Genomic DNA, 19,096 nt, shown 5'->3' on the forward strand with positions numbered 1-19,096 from the left:
TTTCTATGTTTCCATCTGTCTCTGATAATCTGCATGGTTAAAAATTCTGCATCAGTTGTCTCATTTTTAACAGCATTGAATTATGAAGCTTGTTGGCCATAGTCATTCATCTTAATTACCTCAACTGAATGAATAACTGCATTTTTGAGAGTGGCTGGGTTTTCGATTTTATTACTTGGGGTTTGCACCCTGGGACGACGGCTGATTAAATGCAGTTATCACAGCAAGTATAAATCTGCTGGACGACAATATATTGGTATCTAAGCTGCTCACTCAGGACAAAAATGCCGGCATGAACTCATAATGCACAAAGCATGATGATTGTCACTCATTCTTCTGCAAACTCTGAAATAACTAAATAATAGAATTGCCGAGAATGTCAGTAAATGACAATTGTAAGTAGTTCTCTGAATTCAACAGACATCACACAAAATGTGTTATCCAGAGATCCTGTTCCAGAGAGACATCCTCACACGAATTGCTCCCAATTGTACCTTATTTAAGATTGCTTTGGGATTTATAAGATTGATTTCTGCATTCAGCCTCCATTGATGCTTTGATGATTTAGCATTTCATTGATGCTTCAAGATGATTTGGCATTTCATGGATGCCTTATGATGATTTGGCATTTCAATGCCCTTAACAATGTGACATTGACTCATTTTTTATTCTTACATTGGTTTGTACAAAGTGGATTTAAATTAGCAAACAAGAGTATTATAGTGTGGTTAATTTAAAATTAGAGTAGTTAAGTGATTCTAATGTCGAAGGCAAGGTCAGAAATCTTCTACTAACTAGTCAAACGTTATTGATTTGTTCAACCAATCTGCATTATTTCAACAGGACCTCTCCAAAAAACAAATTTGTACTTGGTGAGGAGCGCTTTAAATAATATTAAACATCTGTTAATGTCCAAATTCCTTTCAGAAATTGTGAGGTGCTGATTGTGTTCAAAATTGATGAATAGTCTGCGTGAACATAATTACACATTTCTTTCTTTTGCATCTTTGGCTTATCTTTAAATGAACTTTATAACGTCTGTGATATATTCCAGCCTGTAGGCTTTTTGTTTCTTTACTTTAACTCTCAGGTTTTTACATTCTCCATGCATCAAATTGGTCTTTGCAATCAAATTTGCTGAAAAAAATTATCGTGTAGTTATGCAAAGAAATATTACCACTAAGATGCATAATTCATTCCACATTAACATTCCTTTATAGGAATGGCAACGTTTAACTGCAGAAAAAATGTCCTGTTTCATTGTAGAGCATACTTTGAAAACCCAATGGTATGTATGATGGGTTTATTCATATGCTTAAGCACTATAATCTTGGCACTCGGTAAGTAGTAATTGAAAAGACTTAACGCAAAGGCTTCTTAAGTAAAATAATTCAAATGTATTTGTGACCAGTTCTATATGGTGCTGAAGAATCAAATATGATTTAAGTGCACTTGAGGCTAAACACAATGGCTTGTTTAAGGCAGACATTCCACGGTCAGCAAAAACAGTTGACTTAAACGTTTCAGACTGACCCTCCTCTCTCTGAGCCTTGCCAGTGCTCAAGACTAAACAAGAGGCAAAGTTGCGAACCTCGTGCTTGATATTTAGTGCTCGAGTTTTCTGAAATTCTGATAAACTACATGATGAATGCTCTACCCAGTGAGAGAAACATGATGAAATACAAAGAATAAGTGGCGCATTTCCTAAATAAATCATAGTGCTGTGTAGCACAGAAAGAGGCCCTGTAACCCAAATTATTCACAACCTTCAACTTAGACAATCAAGCTATTTTCACCAGGAAACATGTTCCCGATGTTGGGGTAGTGCAGAACCAGGGGCCACAGTTTAAGAATAAGGAGTAAGCCATTTAGAACGGAGACGAGGAAACATATTTTCCTCACAGAGAGTGGTGAGTCTGTGGAATTCTCTGCTCAGAGGGCGGTGGAGGCGGGTTCTCTGGAAGCTTTCAAGAGAGAGCTAGATAGGGCTCTTAAAAATAGCGGAGTCAGGGAATATGGGGAGAAGGCAGTAACGGGGTACTGAATGGGGATGATCAGCCATGATCACATTGAATGGCGGTGCTGGCTTGAAGGGCTGAATGCAGGAAACTGGTGCACCATGACAAACTCACGTAGTTACAATGAGAACATACAAACTCCACAAACACAACATCTGAGGCCCCGATCAAACCCGAGTCTGTGGCACTGTGAAGCAACAGCTCTTCCCGCTATGCCACGAGTTTTGGATTCCCTTCCCTTGGGAAAACCTTATCAATGCTCCTTGTGCTTTTATGAGCCTCTATAAGTTCACCCATCACCCACCGATGGGAAGAGAAGGCCCAACCTATGTAAATCAAGCTCTCCAGATGTGGTAACATCCTTGTAATTATATCTTGCACCCTTCCCAGTTCTATAACATGCTTCCTGCAGCAGGGCAAACTAGAGCTATGTATAGCATTCAAAATGTAGCCTTGCTAATGTTTTCTACAGCTGTAACATGATGTCTCAACTCCTGTACTCAATCCTCTGACATTTGAAGGCAAGCACACCAAATGCCTTCTTCACCATCCTGTCTATGTGTCTCATCACTTTTGTGGAAGTATATACCTACACCCTTTGGTCTCTGTTTTCAACAATAAACCCCAGGGTCCGACCAATTTACTGTACAAGTGCTGACCTTGAGATACAAGGAAATGCAGATGCTGGAATTTTTCACAAAGTGCGACGTGCTGGAGGAACTAAGTGGTTCTGGCATCATCTGTGGAAGTAATGGACAGACAATGTTTTGGATCGGGACCCTTCTACAGACTGATGGAGCAGTGGGGAGTATGAAAATCAATGCTTTGCCAGCTTTCTCTCCCCTACTCCATCAGCGTGAAGAAGGCTCCAACTCAGTATGTCATCCACAGGTGTTGCCTGACCCGCTGAGTCCTGACATGGTTTGTCTCATCAAAATGCAACACCTCACTTTCATCTCAATTAAATTTCATCTTGCTTATTGGCAATTGATCAAGATCTTGCTGTAATGAGCTTATTCATTTTCCTCGATACCACAAATATATCTGGTGGGGCCCGTCTTTTTTCTCCAGATTCCTACAATGCCCTTGAGTACAATTGATCGGGCACTAAGGAATTATCTACTTCCATGTATTTTAAGATGTACAGACGTCCGTAATGTAGAATCTCTTCAAGACATGAGTATTAATTTTCCACGCCTTTCATGAATGCAGATAAGACATGGTCATTCAGACCCTCACCCATCTCCTGTGGCTCCACACACAGAGGACCGACCGCATTGTTCTTTACGGGACTCTATTCTCTCCCTAGTTACACGTTTGTCCTTGATATGCATGTGGCATCTCTTTGGATTCTCTTTTCCCTTATCTGCCAAAGCTGCCTGACAACCCCCTTTTTTCCCCCTTCATAACGTTAATCCCTGCAATAAGGAGTTTATTATTTGACAAACAATTGAGCAGAAGAAACTGGTGTTCTCTCAAGATTAACAAGCGAACTCATTGAAATCGATGAGATTCTGATGGAGTTTGACGGGGTTTTCACTGCTGTGCAAGTGTAGAACTGGTCACCATCATCTAGCATGAGCAATTGGTCACTTGAGATTGAATTTGTTGGAGAGTTGTGAACTTTGGGAATTCTATGGTTGATACATTTTCATTTCTTCAAAGCTACATATTGGCAGGTGTGTGAATGAAAAGTCAATGGTGTTGTGGGAAACAGGTGGCAAAGTGGAATTGGGCCAATAAATAGACAAGCCCAGACCTTGCTAAGTTGAGCAGCAAGCCTGAGGTCAAATGATTTGCTCGTATATAGTTGTCACATGGTTTTCTGTTGCATAATTGTGTCCTATATACTGACATATAGTGGTGCTAATATATAGTTGAGCATAATCTTAGTGCAGTATGCTTGAGCTCTAGGGAATAGATTTAGTTTAATTTAGAAATACAGCAAGGAAACAGGCCCTTCGGCCCACAGAGTCCACACCGACCAGCGATCCCCGCACACAGTGGTGGACTGGCCAGGGTGTCAGCTTGCCCGATGGCAAGTGGGCCCCTGATGAAGTGGGCCCCCTTTGTCTCCTGGCAACCAATATTTTTAGACCCAGTCCGCCACTGCCCGCACATTCACACCAATCTATACACTCGGGACAATTTTACATTTATACCAAGTCAATTAACCAATAAACCTGTATGTCTTTGGAGCGTGGGAGATAACTGAAGATCTCGGAGAAAACCCACACAGTCGCGGCGAGACCGTATAAACTGTACAGACCCTTCGTCGGGATCGAACACGGGTGTCTGGCTGTGTAGGCACTGTAAGGCAGCAACTCCACAGTTGTGCCACCGTGCTGCAGGAGGCATTGAGAAACTACCAGGCATCATACAAGCAAAGGAGATGAGCACATGCATAACTAGTCCTCGTTCCTTGTAATTGGAAAAATGTGAAAAATGTAAGAATTTTAATTACTGGAAGAGTAAGTTTTAAAATAAGGAGCACCCGTTTAAAGGGAAATTGATATTTACACTTTATATCATAAATGATTGAAGGCATAGAAGTTTAAAGTAGTGATACCAAATACTAGGCAACATTTGCAATTTTGTCTGCATGTTTCGTCTGCTCACTATGAGAAAGAATGACATAGGTGGAGAGAGATGCCAGCACATGAATTCATTCTTTGTTGTCTTTGGTGCGCAGAATAAAAACCAGTTAAAAATATTTTGCATCTTTTTAGTACATGTAGAAAGGATGCTACTTCATCGGTTGCTTGGAATTCTCTGGAACAACGATCAAACATGATTAAATTGTGTTCCCAGTGTCTTGGGGCAATTCTGTCCATCATTTGGCCTGGGCAATTATAGCTGTTCTCCCTTGTCCACAGCTCTGTTTTGTTATTTTGGTGTAAACGTGGAACAGACAGATATGGTAGTGCCACACATTGGTCATGTTGGAAGTGTTAAAGGCCACTTTTCTCTCATTTATAATAAATTCATTCCAGCTCCTTCAATTATTTCCAGCCTGAGGTCAACAACCCTTTTCGACACAAAGATTCAAGAGTGTTTTATTGTCATATGTCCTGGATTGGACAATGAAATTCTTACTTGCTGCAGCACAACAGAATATGTGAATATGAAAACATAGTACATAACGGGGGAAGAGAGGAAAAAAAAAGAAAAAGTTCAATAAATAACAAATATAGTGTCTATGGTATATAGACACACTGATCTGTTCTGTATTTATGCCTACAATATTTTGGTGTGCTGCAACAAGCAAGAATGTCATTGTCCTATCTGGGACACGTGACAATAAACTCTCTTGACTTCACTTAAATTGACTTGCAATAATAATATAATCTTTTGCAGTTCAGAGTTCAAAGTGTATTCGTTGTTGTGGTTAATAGCATGATGGCTGTAGGGAAGAAGCTGTTCCTGAACCTGGACCTGGACTTTCAGGATCCTTCGATTTATAGGCTCCATTGTCTCAATCCAATCCATGTCAGAACACCAGAAAACCAACTTCACTGGCCTCCGATTCTGAACCGTCTTCCAGGAACTGACTTTTAAGATTACGTAATCGATGGTCGATAAACCAGTCAAAAAAAAACTAGGGATCTCTCCTTGTGTCAAGTGTTGGGGCTTCAGGCAGCACAACTGGACTGCTTTATCTCATATTGTGTATGTGTTCTGCTGGGAGCTGCGACTTTTTAATGTCTGCATGGGTTTTAATGTTTATTTTCATAAAGGTCAGGCACTCAGAAAATAGAAATAAAAGGCTGGGACAAGGTGAGGCCATGCAGTTTTTTTGACGCACCTCTCAACAATTAACCTGCCCTTATTATCATGGTCCAAATTATTAGCTCCCATGGTGATAGAATTGGAAAGAGTGAATAAATGGGGAAGATAAGCTGGAGTAATTCAGTGGGTCAGACAGCATCTCTGGGGAAAAGCAATAGATGACGTTTCGGGTCGATACCCTTCTTCAGGCATGGGGAAGGCGGATGGAGAGGGAGGGCTGGCACAGTGGGGAATGAAAAGATTTGATTGTCACTGATATCATGTTGGCTGCAGCCAGTAGCAAAAACCTGTGCAAAATTATAGTGTTTTCCCTGCAATGGGTTTCAAGTTTTATTTAAGTGGAATTGAAAAACTGCTTTTTCCCCAGAAGACATTAAACAGTAATGAATATCTTATGCAGCTCAAATGGTTTGATAATTAGGAATGCATATTTTAATGAGCAGTGCAAAATGCAATCACGTACATTTCTTTCTGCGGAATGGAACCAGTAGCCATTAAAATTATCACCTGTTTATAGTTGTCCCCTGAATTTTGGAATCAATCCTGCAACAAAAATGATGCTTGGTGATAACTTTTTTTCTTCACAAATCCATATTGCTGTGATTGTCTGGTTAATGAAGCAGAACATTTTGAGCTGTCTTTAATGGAAGAATATCCACTCTTGTTTCTTGTTGAGCAGCTCATGGAATCCTCTGTAGAGAAGCCAGTTGGAAGCCCAGCTGTGGAAACTGAAGTGGACTTGGACAGTTACCAGACTGCGTTGGAGGTGGTACTGACCTGGCTGCTCTCTGCCGAGGATTCTCTGCAAGCACAGGGTGCAGTCTCGGATGATGTGGAGGAAGTCAAAGAACAGTTTCATTCCCATGAAGTAAATGGACTACTGTAATTGTATGCGCATGGCGGTGGGGGGTGAAGGGGGGGGAAAGATTATTGGCCAGTGAGTATTAATACTGTATGCTGAGGTTCTGTATCTTTGATTATCCATACTAATATATTTTGTTCAATAATCAATACCTCCTCAATCCATCATAATGGAATGGGTGGTGAATCTGTGGAATTCTTTGCCACAGAAGGCTGTGGAGGCCAAGACAATGGATATTTTTAAGGACGGGTGTCAAGGCAGGAGAATGGGGTTAGGAGGGAGAGATAGATCAGCCATAGAATGGCGGAGTAGACTTGTTGGGCCGAATGGCCTAAATCTGCTCCTATCACTTATGACCTTATAATAAAGCACATTGGCAGAGTTTGGTGTGAAAAGTGTGAACGTTTTTGAAGGAACATTTGCATTTAATTTAAATGAAACATTAAGCTGGGATTTTAAGTTATCATGAATGGATACTACCTTTACAGATGGTGTTTTTATGCTTGTAACGTTTGAAATGTCTACCTATTACTGACTTTAGTTATTTTTGGCAGGGCTTTATGATGGAGCTAACCTCCCATCAGGGCAGTGTGGGTAATATTCTACAGGCTGGGAATCAACTTATTGAAGAGGGAAAACTGTCTGAAGATGAAGAAAATGAAATTCGGGAGCAGATGAACTTGCTAAATTCCCGATGGGAAACACTCAGGGTGGCCAGCATGGAGAGACAAAGCAAGTAAGTAAATGGCGTTATCTACGCAAGACAGATTTCCGTGCTTTTTTTTGTATGCACACAATAATTTGATAACTTGGCTTCTAGCCGCGATCTAACATAATTGCAAACTAATTTGCGAAATATTGCATTGTGTTTGAATATCAAGGCACAGGTTCATTTTGAATTCTATTCTTAATCTTGGTTTATTGTAGTTTACACATGAGACAAAGAGTATATTGTACCACACTGAATGATGAAGCCAATGGAAGGGCTTTTAGTTACACTTGATTAATTGAATATGCTTTTGATTGCTTTAAATCCCACACTTTGCTCTCCTGCCACTTTTCTGTTTGCTTTGCCGGCTGTTATGCCAATGTGTTTTTATTGGCAGGCTTTAAACCTCGCTCCCTTTGCATGCAGCATTTAAATTGTGAGCTAAGATCTTGTAAGGTTTCCTCCCTCAAGGGATCGTTTGTAGCTGTTGCCAGTTCATTGCACTGTACTGACCTCTTCCTCCCCCAGTGTCTTCAAATCTCAATCCCAGAGGGGAGAAGTGTGGCTGGATATTAACAAGCCCATTATTTTTTTTTTCTCCAGATTTTCACCTTTTTTTGGTAACTACAAAATTATTTTATATTACTATTTGCTGTATTTTCCTGTGGAAATACAGAAACATTTGGCAACACAATGAAAACACTTGTTGGTTTTGCTGTTTGTTTGTAAGCTTGTGTTATTTTAGAGAGATAGTGTTTTTCTATCAGTAAATAATCCTCTATTCATCCAGTCGCTGTTGCATGGAGACTGGCCAAGCTGTTAGCAAATCTGCACTGAGGTATTCTTTTCTGAGGAAGGCAACCATCATGTCTAGACACATCATCCTTGACTGTTTCATTGTTCATGAATAAAGAGGGAATGAAGATATGTGCAAGATTAAACCCGTGCTTTCCAATCCCATACAGCCAGTATTGCTGCATTATTTTTTAGCATAGAATATTTTTCTTCTTCATTCTCTACCTCCTGTATTTACTCTCTTCTTCATATGATGTGGATACACTTTCTTCTCCACCATGTTGATTATTCTGTATTGTTTCATGGCAGGTGTCCAGTGTTGTCATAGATGTGGTAGGTCTGACACAAAGCATCTTGCTCGTGTTTCCTGAATGTGTGATGCTTGTCAGCATCTTCAGATAGGATGCAACGACTCGCTGGCCTGCAAGTGTGCCATCAACTTGGCAAACAGTTGACAAGTTTAGCTCCGAGCTAAATTGTAGTTGTTTTATTGGTGGAGCTGCCACAAACCTGTAAAAGCCACAACACCTGTACAATATGTCAAATGTAAAGAATATATATGTATGTAAATGACGCATAGATCGAAGAAAATGTGGAAAGTTCCATTGCTAGAGCTTGTGGTGTTAACGGCAGTGAGACTGGTGGTGTTATACATTGAATGCAGAAATGAGTTGTTACTGTGAATGACATGTTTTCCTCCACATGGTGTGCTTGACATTACACACGCATCTTTAGCCTCCTGCTGCACAGCTTCCTTCCATTCCTTAGTGTTTTTTTCCTCACACTGATCAATATTCTTTGTTCTCTTTGCACACTTCTTTGTCAAAATTTAGATTTCCATGAATGTTTATTGTTTGGCTGCCTGTCTCAAAGACAACAGCTCGTTCTGAAAATTCTATCGCTATAATTAATTGCTATTTTTATTCAATTTTAATGCTGAAATTGGAATAAGCAAATAATTAAAATATATGAGCCAGAGTGCATCAACATGATTATACACATATGGAAATGTCCAACATTTGTTGAGAAAAGCTATTATCTGGTAATAACTGGAAAACATTTGTGTCCCATTCTATGTATTTTTTCCAAGTTTCTATTCATTACAATTAGAGAATTTTGTAACGCAGAGAAAGCCATTTAGTCCAAGGTCCCTGTTTACTGATTGAAAGGTACAGCATGGAAGCAGGCCCTTCGGCCCAACAAATCCACGACCGCCAACCATCACCCGTTCTTAGACACACAAAGCTGAAGTGACTCAGTGGGTCAGGCAGCAACTCTGGAGAATAGGGATAGGTGATGTTTCGGGTCAAGACCCTTCTTCAGACCAGACCGTACGAGTTCTTCGTTATCCCACTTCCGCATCACTCCCTATGCATACTTGGGGCAATTTACAGAGGCAAATTGATCTACAAACCTACATGTCTTTGCATGTGGATTTGTAAGTTAATTGTCTCTCCAGATTATTTCTTATTGTTTCAATTTCTTTATTGCTTAAATGTTAACTGACTCATGAATTGAATGCTTTTTGGCCACTTGCCGGACACCCCATATCCTGTTGATTACTGATGTAATCCCACTCCTTTTGATATTTTGGCAATCTCAAACAAATACCCTCAAAGTACTGATGCAGCAACTGATAGAATTAATTATCTCCTATAATTCTGGTGACCATCAGCAGAATTCTTCTCATCCTTTAACCTCAAATGAATAGAGTCTCTTCTCTTAGAAATAAAATCTTTTCTCACCAGAATAATTTCTATGGATTTTTTCTAAACCTTTCACAGTCTAATATTGGCAGCCAAATTATTAGATATGGTTAGTTATTAATGAAGAAGATTGCAACATGTGGTGAGCAACACCTGGTCCAACATAGTTACAATACTCCCCACCATTGCACCTACAAGAGTCACTGCCTCAAAAAGGCAGCCAACATCATCAGAGACCTGCACCACTCAGGCCACACACTCATTGAACTCCTGTCATTGGGGGGAAGGTACAGGAGTCTGAAAACTGTAACATCCAGGATCAGGAGCAGCTTCTGCCCTACAACCATCAGGCACACTGCAACCTCCCAAAGGCTTCAAAACGTATAGACTTGGGTGCATTATTTTTGACTTGGCAATATTATCAGCTATTTATTTCAGTTTATTTTTTTAATATATGTAGTGAACTTTTTTGTTGTAGTTGTTTTGCGGTTTACAGAGTACTAAGTTTACATATCTGTTGTGCTGCTGCCTTGTTCTGTTTTGTGACATATGATGGGACATATGACAATAAAACACTCTTGACCTGCCCTTTATATATTGCAGGTAAATATTAGTAATTCTAAGAAAACAACCATTACAATTAATGTTGACTTTTAGAATTGGTACTGTAGAGCACATTACCAACATGTTTAAAATAGGCTCATAGAAACATTGAAAATAGGTGTAGACCATTTGGCCCTTCGAGCCAGAACTGCTCTGTATTGTGTGGTTCCAAATTGTACCCTTACTGAATTATTAGAAACATAGAAAATAGGTGCAGGAGTAAGCCATTCAGCCCTTCGAGCCTGCACCGCCATTCAATATGACCATGGCTGATCATCCAACTCAGTATCCTGTTCCTGCCTTCTCTCCATACCCCCTGATCCCTTTAGCCACAAGGGCCATATCTAACTCCCTCTTAAATATAGCCAATGAACTGGCCTCAACTACCTTCTGCGGCAGAGAATTCCAGAGATTCACCACACTCTGTGTGAAAAAAGTTTTCTCATCTCGGTCCTAAAAGATTTCCCCTTTGTCCTTAAACTGTGACCCCTTGTTCTGAACTTCCCCAACATCGGGAACAATCTTCCTGCATCTAGCCTGTCCAATCCCTTAAGAATTTTGTACGTTTCTATAAGATCCCCCCTCAACCTTCTAAATTCTAGCGAGTACAAACCGAGTCTATCCAGTCTTCTTTCTTCATATGAAAGTCCTGACATCCCAGGAATCAGTCTGGTGAACCTTCTCTGTACTCCCTCTTTGGCAAGAATGTCTTTCCTCAGATTAGGAGACCAAAACTGTATGCAATACTCCAGGTGTGGTTTCACCAAGACCCTGTACAACTGCAGTAGACCCTCCCTGCTCCTATACTCAAATCCTTTTACTATGAATTTTATTGAATGTGAATTGTCTCCTTCAATGTCTTCTTGAGGAACCACACTAAACCCACTCATTACACATTAATATTATTGACCATAGAACAGCACAGGAATGAAACTAGTCTGTAAAATTGGTCCAAAATAGCTGGCATCAGGATTGATCAACTGATTTTGGAGTATTGTGTCTATTAAAGGTAGGATGTGGAGGCACACAAATCTACCTGTACATGTTCCATATCACTCTATTCTCTGCACTTGCATGTGCCTTTCTAAAAGTCCCTTAAACACCACTATCGTATCTACCTCCACCACCACACCCTGGCAATACATTTCAGGCTCCACCTCTCTGTATATAAAAAAAACTTGCCTTGCATATCTCCATTGAACTTTCCCCTTCTCACCTTAGAGCTATGCCCTCTTTCCCACCCTGGGAAAAATGTTCTGATTTCTACCCTGTCTTTACTTCTCATGATGTTATATACTTTATCTATCGGATGTCCCCTCAATCTCCGACGTTCTCGAGGGAACAATCCAAGTCTATCCAACCCCTCCCTGCAGCTGAAACCCTCTAATCCAGGCAGGATCCAGGTAAACCTCCTCTGTACCCTCTCCAAAGCCTCTACATCCTACCTGTAACTGACACAATACTCACATATATTCACATCCATCCTGATGCCCGCTATTTCCAATTTTACAGACTAATTTCTTATGCGAGACTTTATCAAAGGTTATTTGAAAATCCAAATGCACTGCACCCCTTACCCATTCTCATCATTACATCATCCAAGAAATCAATTTTCAATTTGTCAAACATGATTTTCATACATAAATCTACATTCACTTTTTCTGTAACTTATGCACGCATCCTGTTATCCTTTATAATGGACTCTTATTATTTTCCTTTATAATGGACTATCACAATCTCAGATCCCTGTTTTCACTCTCCCTCCTAGTTTTAAACAGTGGAGTTAAGTTAGCAGAAACCATGCATACATTCTTTGACAGCAAACACATTCTTCCCTTCTGTGGCTGCTACTTTCAGTTCTCTCAGATGCAGGTAATTGGTTTCAGTGCTTTGAATTTTTCCATCATTTGTATTTCTTTACTAGAAATTAATTTCCTTCAATCCCTTCTTTTTATTAGCCTCGTCCTTGAGGGCCCTTGTGTAAATTCCAAGAGAAGAGCTGATTTGAGCATTGAGAACTCTCATTTATCAGCATCAGCTTTTACTCTGGTCACATAGACAATGCAATTTAAAAAGATGAAAATGCCAAGTACTTCATTTTTGGTAGCAGCAGTTGGTGCTGTAAGATTAAAATGCTGTTCTGACCAGGCTCGTTGATCATTATTTTTGACATTTTCTTGATTGATGTTTCCCATGAACTATTTTAGGAACTTGAACATATGTAGGCCTCTCAAATTTGTCAGACCACTCCTGGTGTGGGTTGGACACTAGTTTTTTTTTGTTGCACAGTTGAGGTGATGTGCAGTATGTTCATCTCGTGTATTAAAATATTCTTCACTTTGTGCTGAATGAATGCAGAAAGTAAAGCAATGAGCAAATTTTGATGCCGTATTGGAATACGTTTTCTGGTGTTTTTTGTGTCAAGTGTTCATTGCTGTGAGGAACAACAGCATCTATGTTGTGGGATGACAGATGGCACAATGGGCTAAGTGTTCGGCTGGCGACCGGAAGGTAGCTGGTTCGAATCCCGCTTGGAGTGCATACTGTCGTTGTGTCCTTGGGGCAAGACACTTCACCCACCTTTGCCTGTGTGTAAATGTAATGTAATTATGTGAAGCACTTTGGGGTCAATGCAAGTTGACTAAAAATGTGCTATATAAACAAGATAATTATTATTATTAATTAATTATGATAGAATGGACAATCATTCAATGTAGAATATCGTGTTTTTTGTTCTCGTTATATATGTACATTTAGTTGACACTAATGTATTTGCCAACATGGCCATACATGTGACCAAACAATTATTTTGCAATGCAGGTTTTGAGGCAGCTATGTTAGATTGTTTAAGGAGGCTTTAGAGACACCACATGGAAACAGGCCCTTCGGCCCAACGAGTCCCCGCCGACCAATGATTTACCTACGCAAGCACTTTCCTACACAATTTACAATTTTTACCAAACACATGTTCCGAAGTAAGTTGTATCAGGTCTGAACTCAAGAATGGAAACATTGCATGCTCACTTTGAAAGTCCTTTTGTTTTGTTGTCTACGTTTTAAAAGCATTTGGAGGAACCATTGATAAACCATAACCTGCAAGACCATGAATTGGGGAGGAAGAAGAGATATTAACCTCCAGCTAGCAGAGGGGCACATGACCACAGCCGGGTTATATCATTGCCTGATTATTTTATTCTGTAATTTCCTTAGAAGACAATGTACCTGCTTAAAACCTCAGGTCAATGAAACATATTCTATTGTCTAGCAATCAATTATTCCTCATGGAACGCAAGAATTGCATAAATTATTTCCCCTGTGATCATTGAGGTCAGTTGTTCATTCAGAAACTTCATAGTAAAGTAATATGATTATGAAATATCAAGATTTTAAACTGCTGTGCAGTTTTGTTAAATTTGGGTTGGTAGCTTCATAGATCATATGAAGTCAGGGGATCTTTGTTCTTTCTGATGTCAAGTCAAGTCAAGAGAGTTTTTTGTCATGTGTCCCAGATAGGACAATGACATTCTTGCTTGCTGCAGCACAACAGAAAATTGTAGGCATAAATACAGAGCAGATCAGTGTGTCCATATACCATAGTATATATATATATACACACATAAATAAACAGATAAAGTACAATAGGCATTATAGTTCATAGTTTGTTCAGAGTTTGTTTAAAGTTGTGTTTAATAGTCTGATGGCTGTGGGGAAGTAGCTGTGCCTGAACCTGGATGTTGCAGATTTCAGGCTCCTGTACCTTCTACCTGATGGCAGCGAAGAGATGAGTGTGTGGCCAGGATGGTGTGGGTCCTTGATGATGTTGGCAGTCTTTTTGAGGCAGTGACTGCGATAGATCCGCTTGATGGTAGGGAGGTCAGAGCCGATGATGGACAACCTGTGGACAAATGTGTTTACAACTTTTTGCAGCCTTTTCCGCTCCTGGACGCTCAAGTTGCCGAACCAAGCCACGATGCAACCGGTCAGCATGCTCTCTACTGTGCACCTGTAGAGGTTCGAGAGAGTCCTCCTTGACATACCGACTCTCTGTAATCTTCTCAGGAAGTAGAGGCGCTGATGTGCTCTCTTTATAATTGCATCAGTGTTCTGACACCAGGAGAGATCTTCGGAGATGTGCATGCCCAGGAATTTGAAGCTCTTGACCCTTTTCCCCCATCGACCCGTTGATATAAATGGGACTGTGTGTCCCCATCCTACCCCTTCCAAAGTCCACAATCAGTTCCTTGGTTTTGCTGGTATTGAGAGCCACTTGTATGGTGAAGGGCAATTTACTGCTTTATTTTGCATGGAGCTCAATTTTCTGCAGTTGTGATAAGTGCAATAAATACACCTTTGTTTTCTGAGCTTAGTTATGGGAGCATTGCATTTTGCTTCTCTGAGGTTTTGGAATAACAAAATTATGTCAAGCAACTGGTAGCATTTGACTTTGTGCAAACATTGATTGGTATCAGTGTTATCAGAAGTACTGAAGTTCCTAAACTTTTAACATATAGTTTGGATTTTAATTGGAAACAAAAAAAGCTTCCAATTAAAACTACATCCTACATGTTAAAAGTTTAGGGACTGTAGTGATAAATATATTTGAAAAAGGTCTAAAGAAGGGTCTTGACCTGAAACGTCACACATTTCTTCTCTCCAGAGATGCTGCCTGTTCCGTAGAGTTAACAAGGATTTTGTATCTATCTGCGGTGTAGACCAATATCTCCTGCTCCTTCCTACACTCCTACTCTTTATATATCTTTATAACCTGCAGAGTTTTCTCATCCGAATAAAACTGCAGATGGTGACTCTGCTAATCTTTGTTTCTAGATTACACGAAGAGCTCATGGATCTTCAGCAGCAGCAGCTGAAACACTTAGCTGATTGGTTAACAAATACAGAGGCCAGAATCCACCAAATGGAAGTGCAACCTCTTGGACCAGATCTGGAAGCATTAAAACAACAAGTGGAAGAACACAAAGTGAGTACTTTTGCGTGGATGCAAAAGAATATGATTTTTGCAGTAGGTCAGGGCGTTTTTTCAACATGATGAAAAATGTTCACGAGTAAAAAAGGTTGTGAATTAGGTCGTAAAAGTAGGACAGGTTCTTTGGTGGAAAGAAGATGAACCAAAGGACGAGGAGCGAGGTGTGGCAAGTGACAATGGGGCACCACTATGGGACTATTAGTTTTAAAATGTTTATCGAGGAAGGTAGGCCTGGTCAGCAAGTTAAGAGCCTGCCCCATTTACGCGACCTTTACAGGCGACCCCGTGATAGGTCATTCATCGGTGACCAGAAAGATGCTATGACCCTTTGGAGACCTCTCACCACCATACAGGCTGTCTCCAAAGAGTCGTAGCGTTTTTCTAGTCGCCACTGAATTTTCAACATGTTGAAATTTTCGACAACCTATCATGTGTGCCGGCAGTCACCTGTAAAGGCCACGTATGTGGGACAGGCCCTTTAAGATCCTAAAGACATAAGAAACTGCAGATGCTGGTATCTGGAGCAAAACACACAGTTCTGGAGGAACTCAGCGGGACCGGCAGCATCTGTGGAGGGAATGGACAGACGACATTTCAGTTTGGGAGTCCTTTACAGACTGACTCAGATCCTATATTGGGGCAAGGCTAATTTTGGAGGCCTTTAATCTGTCATTTTCACACCTCTCCCTTCCATATCTTTAGTCTCCCTCTCCTCTGACTTTCAGTCTGAAGAAGGATCTTGATCCGAAATGTCACCCATTCCTTCTCTCCAGAGATGCTGCCTATCCTACTGCGTTACTGCAGCTTTTTCTGTCTACATTAGTTTGTTTTTTAGGTCTGCTAAACCTTCCTGCCACTGTTTTTTCCCCCTTTCTTCTCCCTGCCACCCCCCATCAGTCTGAAGAAGTGTTTCGGCCCGAAACGTTGCCTATTTCCTTCGCTCCATAGATGCTGCTGCACCCGCTGAGTTTCACCAGCATTTTTGTGTACCTTCCTGCCACTCTATTTTGCTCTCAGAACTTCTTTCTTATGTCTCTTTCTGTTTGATCCAGCATTTATGGCACTCTCCGATGCTTCTGTTTCTACTTTTAAAAGTGCAAACAAATTGAAATTGTTGCAGAGACGGCAGCTCTCAAATACTGCATTTGTTAACATTTTGGAAAGAATTTTTAACTACAATTAACTACAATTTTTAACATGATAAAAGGCTGTTTACTTCAATTTAACAAAATATGGTGCCAAAAATGGCAGCGCCCACATGTGTAATATATGCAAAATGAATCTCATTGAGCAGTTGCATTTGTGACATATAAACCTCCATTGACTATTGAATTATGACGTCTTTTGGATGAAGGCATCTCAATCTGAAGGAAAACTGCAAAACTAATTTCAATTAGTGTTTTTGAAAAACTTAAGCTTTACTCATGAGTAGCCCATGAAAAAATGGCAGTCACCACAAAGTTTCCGTCAGGAAACAGTTATCAGGTTTAGATAATTTAATACCACAGGTTATCTGTTTAGAACAGTAGTACTTTGCATTGCCTCAGCATTAATGCAAGTCGACATGGTTGGGAAATATCTTATGGAACCTGAGGCATCCTTTTGAGTAACTCTACAACAGATGTCTTGCATCAACCTGGATCTAAAATGAGAATGAAAAGGAAGTCTGCTTGCACTGCGTATGATTTTTGAAAAGCAGTGATCCAGTTGATGTTTAGGTGTAACATTCAATTTGCCTTGGCAACAATATACAAATGTAGGTTTTCCCACTTCAAGTGCTACGAAAATCAGTTTTGAAATGCATGCCTAAATGGATGTGTTTAGTTGAATTTAAAATTTAGTTTAGAGATGCAACATGGAAACAAGATCTTTGACCTATAGAATCTACGCTGGCTTTCGATCACCTTAACTCTATATAATCCCATTTTTCTCATCCACTCCCTATTATCTAGGGTCAATTTACAGAGGCCAATTGACCTTCCTACCCATACGTCTTTGGGGATGTGGGTGGAAACTGGAGAGCACGGAGGAAACCACATGGTCACAGGGACAATGTGCAAACTCCACATAGATAGTACCCGAGACCAGGATCGAACCCGGGTCTCCGGCATGAAATAGTAAGCTTGGATAGAGTGGATGTGGAGAGAATGGTTCACTAGTGGGAGAGTCTCGGACTAGAGGTCATCGCCTTTGAATTAAAGGACTTTCCTTTAAGAAGGAGATGAGGAAGAATTTCTAGTCAGAGGGTGGTGAATCTGTGGAATTCATTGCCACACAAGGCTGCGGAGGCTGTCAATTGATATTTCTAAGGCAGAGATAGATAGATTTGTGATTAGTGTGGGTGTCAGGGGTTCTGGGGAAACGGCTGGCGAATGGGGAGTGATAGATCAGCTTTGATTGAATGGCAGAGTAGACTTGATGGGCCAAATGGCCTAATTCTGCTCCTATCACTCATGACCTTATGACCTCGACCAGCTGCGCCACTGTGTTGTCCATACACCATTATGCCGTCCTTGCGCCACTGTATTTTGAAGAAAATGCATAGAATATACCAACATAACAGAACGGGGATAGCACTGGGACATTTGAAGATTGAAATATCAAAACTGTGCTTAGATTTTTTTTTTAAATCTTGATGAGTATATATCTTCATGTGAAGAGAAGAAGGGGATCTTTTCATAACTACTAGGAATTCATTCATTTGGTATATTCCATGTCTTTATCTTTTGACTAGGTGCTTCAAGAAGATCTGGAGCAAGAACAAGTGCGAGTCAACTCGTTGACACACATGGTAGTTGTAGTTGATGAGAGCAATGGAGAAAATGCCACGGCTGCTCTGGAAGAAGAGCTACAGGTGAGAATTGTAGATATCTTCCAGCAATGACATGATATTTCAGGAATTTTAGCAAGACATTGTTACAGTCTAATGTCTCATTTTAAAGTTCAGGTCCAAGACACAGCACATTGAAGATTGCAATGCTGAGAGTATGCAATTCTTCCCGCACTTTGAGGTTATGCCTTGAATGTTGCTAACGTTTTTTATGTGAAAGCTAACATATCAAAGCAAGTTCCATGGATTACAATTGACGTTATAGCCGCCTAGCTTTCTCTCAAATTGTTTTCCCTCTGACTTCCATTCTCTTTGCTTTGGGAGACCATTCTTATGGTTCTATGTACTTTATAAATTGAAAGAGTAAATGTTCCAGGTTTACAACTGAAGTCTCCATCAGCTGCTTTTGAGTTGCCTTCATTGAACCTGCCATTTGATGGAAAAATAAATGTATTGGGATCTCATTGATTCCTTTGGCTGCACTGAGTTATGCAGAACATACTTTATTGCATGAGCTTCATTTGTTGGAACGATTTAGTTCATAATAGGCAACATAATGGCTGCAGTATATCATGGAATATGGGGCATGTTGAAGCAGAAGGATACGATGCCACATAACTATTTTGTTAGTATATGCTGTTGTGGAGAATGTAATTACAAGATTACTTCCTCTCCAGTTTATCAGCTTCAAGGACCTATAACAGCAATTGTTTAATGCTAATTTAGTAAATTGTAATTAATTGCTGCAATTTTTCATTTCTACGTCCTTTGAAGTTACTACTATTGTGTGTTTTTTTCGA

At 40.2% G+C, this 19,096-nt stretch overlaps 1 protein-coding gene across 12 annotated transcripts in view; it reads left to right on the forward strand.

Annotated features, from left to right (window-relative positions):
* dmd (dystrophin) overlaps positions 1-19,096 on the forward strand; it is a 1,582,845-nt gene that overhangs the window by 560,123 nt on the left and 1,003,626 nt on the right. For all 12 annotated transcript variants that reach the window (XM_055644518.1, XM_055644513.1, XM_055644515.1 and 9 more), the window contains 4 exons: positions 6,487-6,675; positions 7,224-7,405; positions 15,310-15,460; positions 18,201-18,320. In XM_055644518.1, the coding sequence (XP_055500493.1) occupies positions 6,487-6,675; positions 7,224-7,405; positions 15,310-15,460; positions 18,201-18,320 (642 nt within the window). The remainder of the gene's footprint in view (positions 1-6,486; positions 6,676-7,223; positions 7,406-15,309; positions 15,461-18,200; positions 18,321-19,096) is intronic.

The sequence above is a fragment of the Leucoraja erinacea genome, chromosome 13 (assembly GCF_028641065.1).
Source record: "Leucoraja erinacea ecotype New England chromosome 13, Leri_hhj_1, whole genome shotgun sequence".
NCBI lineage: Eukaryota > Metazoa > Chordata > Chondrichthyes > Rajiformes > Rajidae > Leucoraja > Leucoraja erinaceus.